Source organism: Danio rerio, chromosome 4, assembly GCF_049306965.1.
Source record: "Danio rerio strain Tuebingen ecotype United States chromosome 4, GRCz12tu, whole genome shotgun sequence".
In the NCBI taxonomy this organism is placed as follows: Eukaryota; Metazoa; Chordata; class Actinopteri; order Cypriniformes; family Danionidae; genus Danio; species Danio rerio.
In genome coordinates, this window is record NC_133179.1 from 7,278,196 (window position 1) to 7,295,490 (window position 17,295).

Genomic DNA, 17,295 nt, shown 5'->3' on the forward strand with positions numbered 1-17,295 from the left:
ATATTCACATTTAGATTATTAAATATTGATAAAAATGTGCCTTGTTTAGCAATCTTATTGCACAAGATTTAAATTTAAGATTTGTAATTTAATAATTTCTCTTTTAGTGCAGTCAAATTTAATTTCAAACCTAATTAAAGCACTTTTAAGAACCTGTGTTTTTTTTTTAAAGTACTTTCAAGGCCTTGAATCCATATGTCTGAAATTTAAGTACTTTTATGTACTTTCAAGAAGTGTGGTAGCCCTGTATTATGTTTTGAAATTCATTGAAAATATCTTCTTTCCATGCAGAAATTGGGGGAAAAATATACAGGGCGACTAATGATTCAGGAGGGCTAATAATTTCGACTTCAACTGTATATACAAGTATTAAATTGCTAAATCAATTTAAGGCCCTTAAAGTATTAAAAAGTCTTAAATGCTATTTTACAAGGTATTAAATGCAGTATCAGTATGCTAAAGTTTACCTGAATTTAATCTTTGAATATTGGGATGCTGTTTAGCTTATGAAGTAAAAAAAAAAAAATAATTCCTGCTTTGACATCATGCTGCTGGGTTTACTGCAGTAACCAGGAAAACACTGTTATTAGTGCTGTTGTGAAGGTTTATCCACCTGCTGGATTAACATTTTTATTCAGTATATAAATAGAGTATTAGCTTAAAATTTGTGTCTTGCAATCAGTTTTCATTTAGTGGTAACACTTTACAATGAGGTTCATTAGTAAATACATTTACTAACATGAAATAATCATGAACAACACATGTACAACATTTATAAATCATAATTGAACATTTACTAATGCATTATTAACATTCAAGTCCATGCTTGTTAACGCACCGTGAGTTTACATGAACTAACAATGAACAACTGTATTTTCATTAACTAATATGAACAAATATCGTAGTAAATGTATTTTTCATTGTTTGTTCATGTTAGTAAATGCATTAATTAACATTAACTAATGAACCTTATTGTAAAGTGTGAGTCATTTAGTAAATGTACTGCAAGTTAAAATGTCGGCAATGTTACTGGTAGAAACTTGTAGTAATGAGGTCCTAAAATGAATGGAAAGTCTTAAAAGGTATTGCATTTCAATCTGATTCCTGTATTAGTAGCATCTCAAAATATCTAGTAAAATGATGTACTGTCATGGCAAAGATAAGAGATCATTTTTTAAAACTAGTATGCTTAGAAGTGTGTTAAACTGAAATGGGGGGGGGGGGGGGTACACTGGGGTCTAATAATTCTGACTTCAACTGTGTATATTATAATCATGCAGACCAAAAAAAAAAAACAACAACAACCACTTCAGAATAGGGGCAATCAATCTAATTTTATTAACTTTTTTGAATCATTTTGTACAGCCTTGCCACTACTACAGTACCGCCCTAAACACAAGAGTCATAAATACTTTCCCACTCATTACATTACAGACCTACAAATACACAAACTACAGTAGAAGGAAAATTGACTCCACACCAACACCACTTAAATACAGACATACATTAGGATCGATGAGGAATTAGTGAGTTAATCAATAGCAAATATTAACATATATATTAATAGAAATGTGTTTGTATTTATAAAAATGACCGGAATGCAAAGAATAAATAGAAGAAAGAATTCATGTGCTTTACAAAACTTCCTAAAACTCTCCAACATCCACCCTTTTGTCTCGGCATTTGTTCCTCGCCTTGGTTCGAGCTTTAAACGCAGCTGCATTGTAGAGGTGCTGGGGAAAGAAAAGATATATTTATAACTTTATATTTTAAAGAAAGAACTTTGTGTAGAAATGAGCATGGAGAAGCTGCAGTTTGCTTACTCTCTCCAGTCTGGAGCTCTTCATGGCTTTGAGAGTGGCTGAATCGATCAACATTGGTGGTCCCAGTTCAAACACGTCTCTTATAAACTCGTTTGCCTGTGGACAGAAGAATAAACCTCATATTTCATTACCTTTTTTTTGGACGCATTTTAAAAATCAAACTTTTTATATGATTTAAAATCTAAAGTTTTACATCATGCATATTTTGACAATTTATTTTGACAAAAGTTATCTGAAACTTGGAATCACATGAAAATTTGTTTTAGTAATGTGAACCCAAGTAAAATGATGGAAGAAAACAAAAAAAAGAAAAGATTTAGTAAGTTTTTTTTTTTCTTTTTGAATTTGTTTAATGCTTAGGTAAAAAAATAATAATAATAAAATTAAAAAAAACTATTAAAATTACATATATTGCTGAAGAAAATACAACATTAAAACAACTTTAAAAAATAATTATCTATATTACTATTGTTAACTCAATTTATTAAGATTGTTTAATGCAAAAGCAAAACAAACTATTTAAAGATTAAGTTTAATTTAATAATTAATTATTTTATTATTAACGACATATAATGAAAAAAGTTGAAGGCAACAAATAACTTGTATTAAATAACATTATCAATCAATTAATCAAAGTATTGATTAATCAATCAAAAAATACTTTATTATTAAAATTTTGGATTCATTTTCATCCAATCTGAGAGTTTTACCTGTAGATGGTAGTTCATCCCAGAGCCGACGAACTCTCTGAAGGCGTCATAAGTTCTCTTTCTGACCCAGCTGTCGATGAGCATTCGCTCTGTGCCAAATCGGATTGTTTCACTTTGGAAATCTCCATCCTGGTCCGAGTAGAGTAGAGTAGAGTAGAGTAGAGTAGAGTAGAGGTCAGAATCTTAACTACAGCACACCTGAGTCTGTCAACTTTCGGTCTACTTTCAGTCTCACCTCTACAGCCTTCAGGACGTCTCTGAAAACAGATCTCTGCTTCCTCTTATCCGTTTTGGCTCGGTGTTTGTTGCAGTCTGTGGCTAAAGCATTCAGCTTCTCACACAGCGGCTCCCACTCATCCAAATCAAACTCCTGTAAAATTACAGGTTATGGTAGATTAGGAACAAAGAAATAATAATAATAAAATAAATAAAACCACAAAATATATAACAAGATTTGTTCAAAATATTAAAAGCGTATCAAACATGCATTTTGTGGAATAATTTTATAAACAACATGAATTCACTGAAATATTTAAGAAATGCATTCACGTTTAAAATAACATTTGTTAATTGTTTAATTACTATAATTCATATTTAATGCATTTGAAATCAATTAATACAAGTAAAATTAACTGCTAGCTATATAGTAAGATTTAGGAAAATGTTATTTAAATCGTGCTACTATCATGTTATTACAATAACATTTTAAAAAATGACATTTTATTTTAATACATGTTAGATGAATAATAGTAATAGCATTAGATTGTAATATTTAAAATAAACAAAGTTTAATCATTTAAACAAAAAGTTAGTAATAAGTTACATATTTTACAAATGCAAATTTCAGCAACCTTAAAATACAACAATTAAACTATTTTACTAACTATTAATGTATTATGTATTAATATACAACAATTGTATTAAAATAATTACTTGCATTTTTAGGTTTAAGATTTAAATGTACTTGGTTTACCTCTCATTATTAATACTTTACTGAACAGAATGAATAAACATTTAAATATGTCGTACAAATTGAGGAAAATGTATTTATTAATTAATTGCACAACTTACAGGCTCAACATCTCTAATGAGTTCAAACAGGAGGGCGATGGTCTCTCCAGCAGCAATCCGCATGTTGACATCGTCATTCTCCAGCAGACGTGGAAGTTTAGCCAGATGTCTATAAAAAATAATATACAAAATTAAATAAAACAATCAAATATCAGTTTGCAACTGCATTCATAGTCTTCAAATGTTCACTTTCTAATAAAATATGCCTTATGAAGAGGGAAGATAAACTGAGATTACATGCTAATGTTCAATAATTCTTCAATAAATGGATGCTTGTGGTGTTCTTTTACAGTTTATTACGTGTACAGTTTTCCCATTGCACTGAATATAGTGTTTTCCAGCACTTACTTCTGCGCGATGGCTCTGATGTGGCTGCCGGTGCAGATGGTGAGCAGCAGAGCCCAGGATAAGAGCGCGTTGGTGTGGAGCTGCGTGACTGGAGGACTCACTGAAGGTCTGCTTCCGTCTTCCCGGATGTACGAGCGGGTGAACAGGCTCTCAAAGCACTCCATGGTGGCGTACACATCCTGGAGGAGACAAAAACATCAGGTCAGAAACCACTTCATGCATCACAGTGCTTAAAGAAAGCAGTTTTGAGTTGAACTCCGAATCACTTTGAGCTCTTAAAGGGATAGTTCACCCAAAAATGAAAGCGGTCACAATGACTGGTTGTCAGAGGCTCTTAATATGCATCTCAATGTGACTCCAATGATCTTAAGGGTTTTTATAAAAATGGTTGCTCACTTTGATTTTTAAAGTTGTACCCAATTTATTTTACAAGTCAAACAGACAGACTTAAAACATCAAGTTAAAATGTGTTAACTTAAAATAATGTTGAAGTCTAATATAAATAAGTTAGCAAGGGTGCCCAAACTCGGTCCTGGAGTGCCGTTGTCCTGCAAAGTTTGGCTCCAACCCCAATCAGACACACCTGTGCTACCTAATCATGCTCCTACTAGGCTTTCTAGACCTCCAGGACCGAGTTTGGACACCCCTGAATTAAAGGTTAAACAAAAGCTTTCGTCATGACATTTTTAAATCCATATTTCATTTAATAGTGCATTATATGGACTTCTTTATTCTTTTAGCATTTAGAAATGTTATTAACTTCATATGTACACATCTATAGTGTAAATAGTCTAGAAGACTTCTATTGCATTCCATCACTTACCATGATATCATCTTCTGCTACAAGAGTGCAGAGGCCTAGACTTGTCGCGCACTGAAACACAAAGTGTAGATCAGCAGATTGTTAGTCTCTCATTTTGCAGGATTTCAAAGTTTTATTTAAAAGTGCCCCTTTATGCTTTTCAGATGTTATTCGTCTCTTATTTGGTGTGGTTTATAGGTATGCTTGAACCGTTTCAGAAAACTGTGAACACTTTTACAGTGTTTGATATACCTATAATGTTGTTTTCTTGCGTAGTTATAATATGGCCACGGTATAAATACATGGTGCAGTTACGAGCCACATTATATAATTATGATAACATGATTAGGGGTGGGATGATACAGGTAACTCCCGATTCAATTCTGTGGCGATATGCAGCCCATGATAATGATAATATCACGATTTGCGAAATCTATCGCGAAATTTCCTCAACGATATAACACGATATACCTGACTGACAAAGAACAAAATAACCATAATAAGGAAATCTTATGCATTTATTAATGCCAACACTGTGCAAAGAAATATGCATTTGCATAATAACTCACTGCCTGCTGGTCTTAATGGTAAACGCTGTACAGCTATACAGGTAAAAGTGCATGAACATAAAAAAAAAACAACAACATGAAAATTAATTAACGCGTGTAAACCAAGAAACATCGATAGTAATTTACTGTGAAGTGCTTTATACTCTGTGCCTTTAAACACAGTAGTGATTGTCGGCTGACTTGGTTTGCCAACATTATCTCCTAACAGTAGTTCACTGTGATGTCAAATAAGGTGTATTTGTAGTATTATGGTTATATTTAATCTTTGCAAAACAGCTTTTGCAGATTGCATAGTTTTTCTCCAGTGCCTTTCCATCGACTGTCCCGTAAAACCCGAAGTGTCTCCCCACTTTATTAATTGTTTTTCGCCATTTTTCACCCTTTTTATTCCCCCAGCGCTCCTTTTTTTTGTTGTTTGTAACTTGTGTTCTACACTGGCTGCTGCTTGCGCCCATTTACTCGAACAGCGCCCACCGCAAACAGAATGGTGGATATTGAGGAGTGACAGTGACACTGACGTCGGGTAAACTAATAATTTTGTGCAATAAAACATTGATTATTTATTGCGACAAAGCAAAACAATATATTGCAATAGATTTTTACATAGCCTTCAGTGATTTCCTGAAGATGAATACCAAAAATAATAATGCAACTGCAATAACTACAGCAGGTCTCATACGAAGTATAAACTTGTGACTACATATGATGACGTGTGTAGGTGTTGTCCCATTTCTTAGGGGTAAAACTGAAGCCCTTCCCTTTCACACTTAATTTCAAGAGCCGAGGTGAAGGGGTTTAAAAAAAATATATATATAATAATACTTTAATTGGTATTGGGCTTAAAAAGGCGATCAGCAAAATTAGGAAGGTTTAAAAATGCATAATAGGGGCACATTCACATCTTGTAAGGATGTAGCTTACAGCTTGTCTGGCTTGAATGTTAGCCGTTCCATCATTGAGGATGGTCTTGAATACAGGTTTAAGGCTCTTAAAAACTTCTTCGCTCTCAATCCCCGAACCCAGCTGAATGCACAGGAGACACGCCAGCGAGGCTGCGGCACTCTGCTCCACTCCTTTACCTGGTTTGCAAATGCAAACAGCCAAACTCAACCAACTTTCAGCACCGATAGCATTGCAACAAACTGGTTTACATTAAATTCAATCCTTCATTACTCAACTATTCAGCATTCTCAAACAAAACTGACCTTTCTTCAAGCAGCGTTCAATGCCGTCCGTGATGGTCATCCTTCTCTCGGAAATGAAGTCGTAGAGGATTTTGGTTGCCATGGCAGTCTTTAGTCCATCAAGGGCACCTTGTCTGGTCTTGGCACTGGAATGGGAGCATAATTAGTTCAAGACTGTGGCAGAAATGGATTATTCAGAACAATCGATTTCAGAAACATACTCAAGCACAAACCTTTTATCCACCGTGCTGTCGATGTACACCTTCAGCTTGTACTGGAAGTCCTCTTCAGCCATCTCTTCAGTTTCACCAGCTGTCAAATACAGATGGAGAAATCAGACATGTAGAATTTATCTTAGAAAATATAGAGCTGCTCAATACATCGTTTCAGCATCAATATCACCATGTGCTCATCCAATAATTACATTGCAGAATCTAAAATGTTGAACAGGGATTAAACTCGTATAGCTTTCAAAACACTCTTGATTTAAGTCATTGTAAAAATCAACCATAAATGTTACCAAAACGTAACTTTGAGTGTGACTGTGTGAGCATTTAAGGTGACTTTAAAGCATTCAGGAATAAGACATATTTGTAACTTTAATAAATGTGAAGTATGCGGTGCGGTTTGATATTTTGTATTTATTAATGCTTGTGACTGGTTTATTATATTTGATCCAAACTCAATAACTGCATCCAATAGAATCATCCGAATGCATCTAAAATGATTAAATCTTTCTACATAAATAATTAAATCTGGTAAAATTATACTCTATAACACGCAGTCTTGGTTGATAGTGGAAAAGGAGTTCAAAGCATTCAGACAGATATAATTTTATTGAATCATAATTGAGATGGATTTAAAATATTATTAAATTATTTATAAAGTGAAGACAATATAGTGATATTTTACGATGCATTATTCAATTTCAGTAGTGTTTGACTCCCTTGAAAACCATAAATCAATGTTTTTTTCCACTTTTATCCATGTTAGTAATTTGTTTTATTACATTATTATTGATACACTGCCCTGCAAAATCCCCCCAATCAATCTAAATTAATGAATTCTTTTCAAATATAGCTATTTATATATTTATAATAATAATAATAATAATAATAATAATAATAATAATAATAATGTAGAATAAACAAAATAAAGCAATTAATAAATAAATAAAATGATAAATAAATAAATAGAAAAATAAATAGAAAAAAATTAATATATAAATTTAAATAAAAACATTTTCTACTCAAAATCAACACATAAGTAAACAAATAAAATGCCGTAATATCAGGTTTTTTTTCTAATATCATGCAGCAGTAATATACCCACCTTCCTCTGCAGCACTGGTTCTTTCACTGAGGCTGCTGCAGTGACTGAGCGTCTCGATTGATGCGTCTTCATCACTGAACGGTTGGACATTTCCCTGTTGTCCACCTGCAAAAACAAAAAGCAGTTTCACACTTCGATAACAACTTTCTTGCCAAGCTGCAGTACAAGACTGGAACAGATTCAGATCAATGCTGAAAATGAGCCAGTTAGGCGTGCTGCAATAATACTATTGACTTATGTGATATTTGGATATGACCTCAATCATTTTTGGTAATGCGATCCATTTGCAAAAGTGACTGTCGCCAACATTTTAGCAGATTACGCTGCTTTTGTCATCTCTTTTGCTGTCACTGGTGAAGACTACAGTCAGACATAACCTTGACAATAGAGACTGCATTACTCAATGCATTAGAGTTTTCCTACTGTAAGTTTGGTACAGTTAGTCCACATCACTATAGCCAAAAGCTTAACCAAATGATGAAACCTGCTAGAAAACAAGTAAAATATCATGAAAGCCATTATAAAAGCTCATTTGCCATTCTTTCCCTTATAACTTTAGGTTTCAGAATTGTAAAAAGTGTTATGAGAAGCAAAATCAGTTTGTTATTTTTGAGCATTTGTTCTCTAACATGGATATGCTGTTAATTTAGTATATATATATATATATATATATATATATATATATATATATATATATATATATATATATATATATATATATATATAAAAATAAAAGAGTAAGCTAAATCCCTTTTTAAGGGGTAAAAATATGTTTTATATACAACCATAGAGATGTGCAGAGGTAAAATTCTTGTTTTAATGTTCAAAAGAGCAGTTTATATAAGCAGCCTTTTAATGGAGTACTGTAGAAACTACAGTATGACAGCAGGAAGATTGTATTTTTACCAACAATAACCATTTTACTGGATTAAAGAGGAACTAGAAACATTAAAAATGGCAAAACTACAGAATTTATTGTATAATTTTATTCCTACACTGGCTTAAATTGATTAATGTCAGTCTCTTATATTTTAATATACAAGTATTCCAGGTTTCTGTGTCTATTATGAAATATTAAAATACTTTAATGTGCAGAATATTTTAATTTAATATACAGTCGCTAACTACTTATCAATGTTGGATACAGTTGTTATACTTAAATTATTAAACAATCTTTCAAAAGAACAGTATTTACTTTAATATAGAAATATTTGTAACATTATTATTGTTCTTGTTGTCTTTACGGTTATTTAAAACAATTTAAAAGCATCCAACTAAATTAATGCCTTAATAAAATGTAAATATCACTAAAAGTTATGCAAAAGTAGCATACACGCTAAAAAATGCAGGGTTCCACACAATTAATTCATGCTGTCCCAACACAAATCGATTAAATTAACATTAACAAATTATGTGGATTGAACATAAAATAAATTTTCCCAATGAAATCTCAAGAATTGTTGTTTGAGCTCATTTTAAATGAGTTTGAACAAGCAAAAATAAATAAATAAAATAATATTTATTTATATATTTATTTATATAAATAAATAATATATTTATTTATATATAATAATAATAATATACATTTATTTATATATTTATAGTGTACTTTGAATGAACTTCAATATAATAAACAAATGATCTCATTTTATGAGTATACTTTAAACGGTGACAAACCTCATTATGACACTTACAGTGAAGCATGTCTGACAATTAATATCAGCCAGTCATTTTTGACATGTCACTTTGACCCTAATGAACTGTTGAGTCCTTTAATGAGTGTGTGGGTGTGTGTGTGTGTGTGTGTGTGTGTGTGTGTGTGTGTGTGTGTGTGTGTGTGTGTGTGTGTGTCAGCCACGTGTTACCACCCGGCAAAAGCCAGTCATCTGCAGAAAGTACAAAGTGTCCCCAACTCTGTTTGGCAAGGTCAGAGAATGCAATGACTGCTATTTTCGAGATTATACAAACAAAACAGCTGCTGTGTGAAGATTCCCAGACTAAAGTAAATACTGGGTATTGAAAAGCACAGCAGAGATACAGATAACATGTGGGATGGTGTGAAGGACTACAGCAGGGTGCCAGAACAAAGTCTCTTCTCAAAAACCTTCTCAGATCCAGTGAGCAGATGGACTGAGAACAGTCAATATCAAGGTACAAACTTATTTATATTGAAATATTTGGGCTTTATGCCCCTGCTTCTTTCTTCCTGTCCTCTAGCTGATCTTAAAAGAGGCCTGTTATATAAGCAGGCTAGTGGCCTCAAATAACCTCAAACACACACTGACTTACATTAAACAATATAAAGATCACACGTATTATAATACTATATTATATATAGTACTATATTATATACATGTTATATTTTAAGTAGTTAATTTCACAAAAGATCAAATACTTTATCATAAAATAATTTATTGATCTTAAAGCTAACGTTTACATTACAAGATAAATAGCTTTGTTTTATTATTATTCACATTGTATAGTATGACATATATTAATTAATTACAATCTGTAACTTTCGTCGTTTAAATAACGTCATTAGTAGGACAATCGCTAATATTTAAAAATAAGCATTCCTTTAAAAACAAACACCAAAATTTGATGCGCAGATGTACATTTACACCTGTCAAAGACTCGTGCTGTGAATTTTTCTTTTGTTTGTATCAAAGAAAGACACTCCTGGCTGTCAAACAAACGGGTAGCCTTGTCATGGGACTTGTAGTTCCCTTCCTTCCATTTCATCGCGCGAGCGCCGTGTTAAAGAACTACAAATCCCAGAATCCCTTCCGCGAAGCAGGCCACGAAAAACAACCGGTCATTTCCAGACATTCCATCCTACCTACCTTTGCCGCTCCTTTTCTTGGCCCGTGGCATCTTGCTTAAATGAGTAGATCCGCACCTAAAATCAACCAATACACGACCAGTTTTTACTATAATGTCTTTTCGTTTGAGTATATTCCAGTGGCACAGTGAAAAGGAAAGTATTAAAAGCGATTCCGGTGTTAGACTTGGAGCGCGAGCGATACATTTTCCCTCACAAACTAGGGCTGTGTCTGCGCGCTACCGCGAAGCGCTTTTATACGACCGCTGATGACGCGCTTAAAAAGGCGTTGCTTCACGTGGACCTGGAAACAGTAGGGCCAATCACAACACGGGATGCGTCGACGTCATCACATAAGACACACTTCCGCCGGCTTTGTAATGGATTTTGCTGTCACGTCCTCCTGCGGCTGCTATGTGTACACGTTGCTCTGTAAAGGATTAATGTTTTTAATGTAGTATTGTGTGTCAACTGTGCCTACTTTTATATACAGTTGCAGTCAAAATGAGTCATCGTAAGTCAAAATGTGTTTGCCTTAAAGTATCATTACTTTGTTTCAGGTATATGTATAGCTAGATAAGGTACAGTACTTTATTGTATTGCCACAGTAGCCTAATAAATGACAGATCCTCTGAAATGAAATAAAGAATATAAACATTTTTTTTTCATTTGGGGGTTTAATAAATTGAGAGTTAAATAAAAAAATTGCAAAGTTTGATTACAGGTTTTCATCATTCTTCAAAATATCTTCTTTTGTTTTTAAAGGAAGAAACTCATAGAGGTTTGACCCATTTTCTGGTGATTAAATGATGCCAGAAATTATTGCAATTCTAATTGCAGAAGTTATTGTGAAGATAAATGAAAACCTGAAGCCACTGACTTCCACAGTATTTGTTTTTTCTGCTATAGAAGTCAATGGTTACACGTTTTCATCATTCTTTAAAATATCTTCTTTTGTTTTTAAAAGAAGTAAGAAACTCATAAAGGTCTGAAACCATTTTCTGGTGACTAAATGATGACAGAAATTATTACAATTCTGAATACAGAGTTATTGTGAAGAGAGCTGAAAACCTGTAGCCATTGACTTCTATAATGTTTGTTTATACTGCTATGGAAGTCAATCGTTACACGTTTTCAGCATTCTTCAAAATATTTGTGTTCAACAGTGGAAACTCATAAGGGTTTGAAACCATTTGATGGTGACTAAATGATGACAGAAAAATAAATGAAATCATGTTGCCATTGACTTCCTTTATACTTGTTTTTAATACTATGGAAGTCAATGGTTACACATTTACAGCATTCTTTAAAGTATCTTCTTTTGTTTTTAAAAGAAGGAAGAAACTCAAAGCTTTGAAACCATTTGCTGGTGACTAAATGATGAAAGAAATTATTACAATTCTGATTGTAGAAGTTATTGTGAAGATAGCTAAAAACCTGTAGCCAGGTTGACTTCTATAGTATTTGTTTGTTTTTTTTTCTACTATGGAAGTCAATAGTTACACATTTACAGCATTCTTCAAAATGTCTTATTTTGTGTTCAACAGAAGAAGGAAGCCCATAAAGGTTTGCAACCATTTGCTAGTGACTAAATGATGCCAGAAAAATAGATGAAAACCTGTAGCCATTGACTTTTATAATATTTGTTTTTTACAATGGAAGTCAATGGTTACACAATTTCAGCATTCTTCAAAATACCTGCTTTTGTGTTTAAGGAAAGAAAGACGCTTATAAAGGTTTAAAATCACTTAATGGGGAGTAAATGATGAAAGAAATGTCAGTTTTGGGTGAACTATCCCTTTAAACGTGCAAAACTAGTGCCACATAGCCTGGTCCGATAAAACCATGAGCAAAATAAATACTACACTGTAGAAAAATTACAGGGTTGTCTTGCATTTTTAAGTCCAATCATGTTAGCTGGGTCAGTTGGCTCCCCGTTGTTCTCCCCGTGTTGGTGTAGGATTCCTCCGGATGCTCCGGTTTCCCCCACAAGTCCAAAGACATGCGGTATAGGTGAATTGGGTTAGCTAAATTGTCCGTAGTGTATGGGTGTGTGTGTGGATGTTTCCCAGTAATGGGTTGCAGCTGGAAGGGCATCCGCTGTGTAAAACATGTGCTGGATAAGTTGGTGGTTCATTCCACTGTGGCAACCCCTAATTAATAAAGGGACTAAACCGAAAAGAAAATGAATAAACAATAGTGCAAGAGTTTTAGATACAGGTTTGCAATGGCCATCTTGTTTAGTGGTGTTTCTATCTGCAAAATTAATTATTGGTATTCATAATTTTAAGAGCTACATGCTTATTAGGAGTTATTATTAATAATGTTCCTTATTTTTTTAATCAATAACTCTGTTAATGCAATATATTTACATGTGCTTGTTCAAGCAAACCCGCACACGTTGATGCAGATTGATTCAATCTGCCTTGAAGGGGCAGTTCACACAAACAGTGAAAAATGTGCAAATCCAAAAATAATTTACTCATCCTTGACTTGTTACAAATCAGTTTGGGCTATTTTAAGCATTTAGAGTAGAAGTTAAGATTAAATAATAGCAAAAACATTTTTTGCATCAGAGTTGTTTTATTTAACCCTGCAGAGTTAACAAGGGCATACAGATATAGAAAATGTGTAGCACACAGTGTTTTAGCCAGGCAGCTGGTCAAAGTGTCAGCATTGCCACGAGTCCAGCTGCTGCACTGATAACCATGTGCAACAAACAGCACAATACTGCGCTTATAAGAAGCATCGCAAATGGTTAGAGGAGGATTTACTATTGACATTCAATACTGTGATCAATGACGCCTGACAATGTTTTCTGTTTATCATTACTCATTTAGCATATATCAGTAAACCTTTACTTTAAGTTATACATATTTTTGTGTAAATATGATTAGATTAATCACCTCACAGCAGGAAGGTTGCTGGATCGACCCCAGGCTGGGTCAGTTGGCATTTCTGTGTAGTTCTCCCCATGTTGGTGTGGGTTTCTTCCAAGTGCTTTGTTTCCCCCCACAGTCCAAAGACATGCAGGTGAATTAAATAAGCTAAATTGGCCGTAGTGTATGCGTGCAAATGCAAGAGTGTATGGGTGTTTGCCAGTGCTACGTTGCAGGTGGGAGGGCATCAGCTGCGTAAAACATATAAGTTGGCGGTTCATTCCGCTGTGGCGACCCCTGGTTAATAAAGGGACTATGCCAAAAAGAAAATGAATGAATCAATGATTAGGTTAGTAAGTAGCAAAGTCAAAACTGGAATTAATAAGAAAATAGCTTAAGATCGTGCTGCTAAAATTAGTACACCCAAATTAATATGCTAGGGAACATATTTTTAGAAAAATAATTAATATAAATGAATTAGATTTTAGAATTAATTTTTGGGTAAACTATTTCTAGTACATATTTTATTGTGACAGGTTGACAACAGAATCCTATGAGGACACAGATAAACACACCACTAGAGGGAGCTCGGTCAGATTATAAAGCTGCACTTCTGAGTGATCTGAAGTGTTGCATAATGTATAAAGAGACTCTTTTGATGATTCAAGATCAGTCAAATCAAATTTAGATTGAGGAGGTTGAGGAGGTGCCATTGCATTTTCTGTCTCTGTGGTGTTTCCTAAATTCAGTATAGTTTTGGTAAAATAAAGCATAAACAATAAAAGCATTCTCATCATAATGGGTTTTTTGTTAGATAATGTCATCAGGCTGTTTTTCTGTCTGACCTGTGGATTATTGTTGTTTTAAATGGCATAAACAAATGCTCTTTTTCTTTTTTTTCTTTGGCTGACCTTTAGAAATACTCAGAATTAGATTTGCACTCTGCACCAGGTTTATATGTTATGCCATAACTAACTAACTAAATAAACAAATCCAATAATATTGACATATTAGAGTTAAATGCATTTAGAGGGGATTCCGGGAATCAAAAAAATTATATTAAATTATTATTATTATTTTTTGTAGAATTAAATATTCTGTAATCAGGCAGATTTTGTGTAAACAAATCTTTCTAAAAACCTTTTAGTATATATTTATTTTTTTAATTACAGTTGAGGTCAGAATTATTGGTCCCCGGAATTATTACCCTCCCTGTTTATTTTTTTTCTCTGATTTCTGTTTAACGTAGAGAAGATTTTTTCCAACACATTTTTAATCATAATAGTTTTAATAACTCATTTCTAATAACTGATTTATTTTCTCTTTGCCATGATGACAGTAAATAATATTTGACTAGATATTTTACAAGACACTTCTATACAGCTTAAAGTGACATTTAAAGACTTAACTAGGCTTAACCTAATTATCAGACATGCTGTGAAAATTTCCTTGCTCTGTTTAACATCATTTGGCAAATATTTAAAAAAGAAATAATGGTAGTTCTGACTTTACCTCTATATTTATTTATTTATTTATTTATTTATTTTATATTTATTTATTTATTTATTTATGTATTTATGTATTCATTTAATTATGCATGAATGTATGTATTTATTTATTTATTTATTGGTTTATTTATGTATTTATTTATTTATGTATTTATTTGTTTTATTTTTTGTATTTGTACTTGTGTATGTATTTATTTATTCATGCATGTATAGATTTATTTATTTGAGTATTTATGTACTGTATTTTATTTATTTATTTATATACATTTATTTATGTATTCATTTATTTATTTATTTATTTATTTATTTATTTATTTATTTATTTATTTATTTATGTAGTTTATTTGTTTGTTTGTTAATTTATTTATTAATGTATATGTTTGTTTGTTAGTTTTATTTATTTATTTATTTATTTATTTATTTATTTATTCATTCATAATTTAAAATTCATAATTATTTATAAATAATTAATAATTAGGAGTATTTTATTTTATTGCTATTTTTTGCAAAAATCTTGTGAGTGTGTGTGTTTGTGTGTGTTTTTTCAGCTTCACACACAAAGCAGCAGCAATGGCATCAAAATTTAGCTAACTTTAATTGATTAAAAATGCACATTAATTGTTAACATGTTAAATTATAACGAAACTATAATAGCCTAAAATCCTTCACAACCCCATTACAAATTCTCAATGACTGAATACCCTAGCGTACCATTAAACATTTAACAAGCTTTTATCTTCATTTTCACATTTTGGATTGCAGTGATGTGAATGTAGCTTTATAATCAAGCATTTTCAGCATCTCTGTTCACCTGATTGAGTCGTGTATTAGTTTAAATGACTGAATTAGTGTGCGAAATCCTCATTATAATGCCACATTCAATATATTCAATGCATGCATACTCCAATAGAGCGCAACAATATCGGTCAAAGCCACATGAATGCAAATGATGCATGTCTTTACAAAACCACTGAAAATGAAGAAAGAAACCGATGAATGGGTGTTAAGTTTAAATATATGTATTCATTGCATATATGTAAACTCTGATGATTAATTAATAGTTTACCCCGAGGGTCTGTACAGGGTGTCAGTAAAATTCACAGCGCTGTTAAAAATCTAAAGATGGCCCGCTCACTCAGCAAGCAGCTGCTTTATTTGATGTTTTATACTGCTTCATTAAAATCATTTGAGTTAGGTGGACTTGAAGTGTTTTGACAACCCTGTAAGAGGTCTTCAAGATAATTCTTTTTGTAGTAAGTCACTGCAGGTGAAAGTGAGTGTATATTATTATATTATAGGAGATATAAATCATCAAACTGCCCTGCTGATTGATTGCATTTAAGAATTGCTCTTTTTTTGTAATAGAAGTTTTTCTAAAATAGTGTGTTTGACTATGCAAATGATGCATAAATTAATGAAATATGCACTCCTTTGCATGCATTACTAGAACAAAAATCTGAACTTTGAATGAAGTCGGATTCAGAATAAATTTATAGACATTAAAGCATTAAATCCAAGTGTCCACTTTTGCTTTTTAACATGTTACTTTAAAAAAGGTGTTAAAAATCTAAAGTAAAGTTGTAATTGTCATCTATTTAAATATCAAACAACACAATCTAAAGTAATCTAAATTTTAACACAATGCTGTTAAATAGGTAATACACTTTTTTCTTTTTTAATATGCTTTGAAGGATTAATGGTCAAAATATAAAGGTATAACATGATAATTAACTATCATATTACAGTCAAAGGTTTTTGCTGAAGGGATTTTGCAAATCTCTGTTATTACTAAGTCTCAACAATGATATTTAAATTGCTTTGTAGTCTAAAATCAGGCATATTTTGTATGAACAGATCTCTGTTAAATCCTCATTCATTAATTAGTTTTCTTTTCAGCTTAGACCCTTCATTAATCAGGGGATACCATAGCAGAATGAACCACCAACTTATTATCCAGCATTTACGCAGCGGATGCCCTTTCAGCTGCAACCCAACACTGGGAAACACCCATGCACTAATACATTCACACAGACTACGGACAGTTTTGTTTATTCACCTATACAGCATGTCTTTGGACTTTGGGGAAAACCGGAGCACTAGTGTAAAAATATTGATAGAAAAAATATATAATGTATAGTATAGAATATATAATTATTATAAAATAAAAACAAATATATATATATATATATTTTTTTTTTTCTATTATTATTGAATTGAAACTCAAACTATACTTTCACAAATTTATCAA

General features: G+C 32.4%; 2 protein-coding genes across 3 annotated transcripts in view; one reads left to right on the forward strand and one right to left on the reverse strand.

Annotated features, from left to right (window-relative positions):
- Positions 1 to 1,315: 1,315 nt before the first annotated feature.
- ifrd1 (interferon-related developmental regulator 1) lies at positions 1,316 to 10,868 on the reverse strand. Its single transcript, NM_001076555.1, is given in 12 exon segments — positions 1,316 to 1,733; positions 1,824 to 1,919; positions 2,534 to 2,662; positions 2,769 to 2,903; positions 3,605 to 3,713; positions 3,953 to 4,131; positions 4,776 to 4,826; positions 6,245 to 6,402; positions 6,529 to 6,653; positions 6,741 to 6,819; positions 7,840 to 7,944; positions 10,683 to 10,868. Coding segments are annotated over 12 exon segments (1,284 nt in total). The 5' UTR covers positions 10,714 to 10,868; the 3' UTR covers positions 1,316 to 1,646.
- The window catches only part of dock4b (dedicator of cytokinesis 4b), a 191,979-nt gene continuing 178,619 nt past the window's right edge, over positions 3,936 to 17,295 (forward strand). For both annotated transcript variants that reach the window (XM_073946666.1, XM_073946667.1), the window contains exon 1: positions 3,936 to 4,153. The gene's annotated coding sequence lies outside the window, so the exon portion shown is untranslated. The remainder of the gene's footprint in view (positions 4,154 to 17,295) is intronic.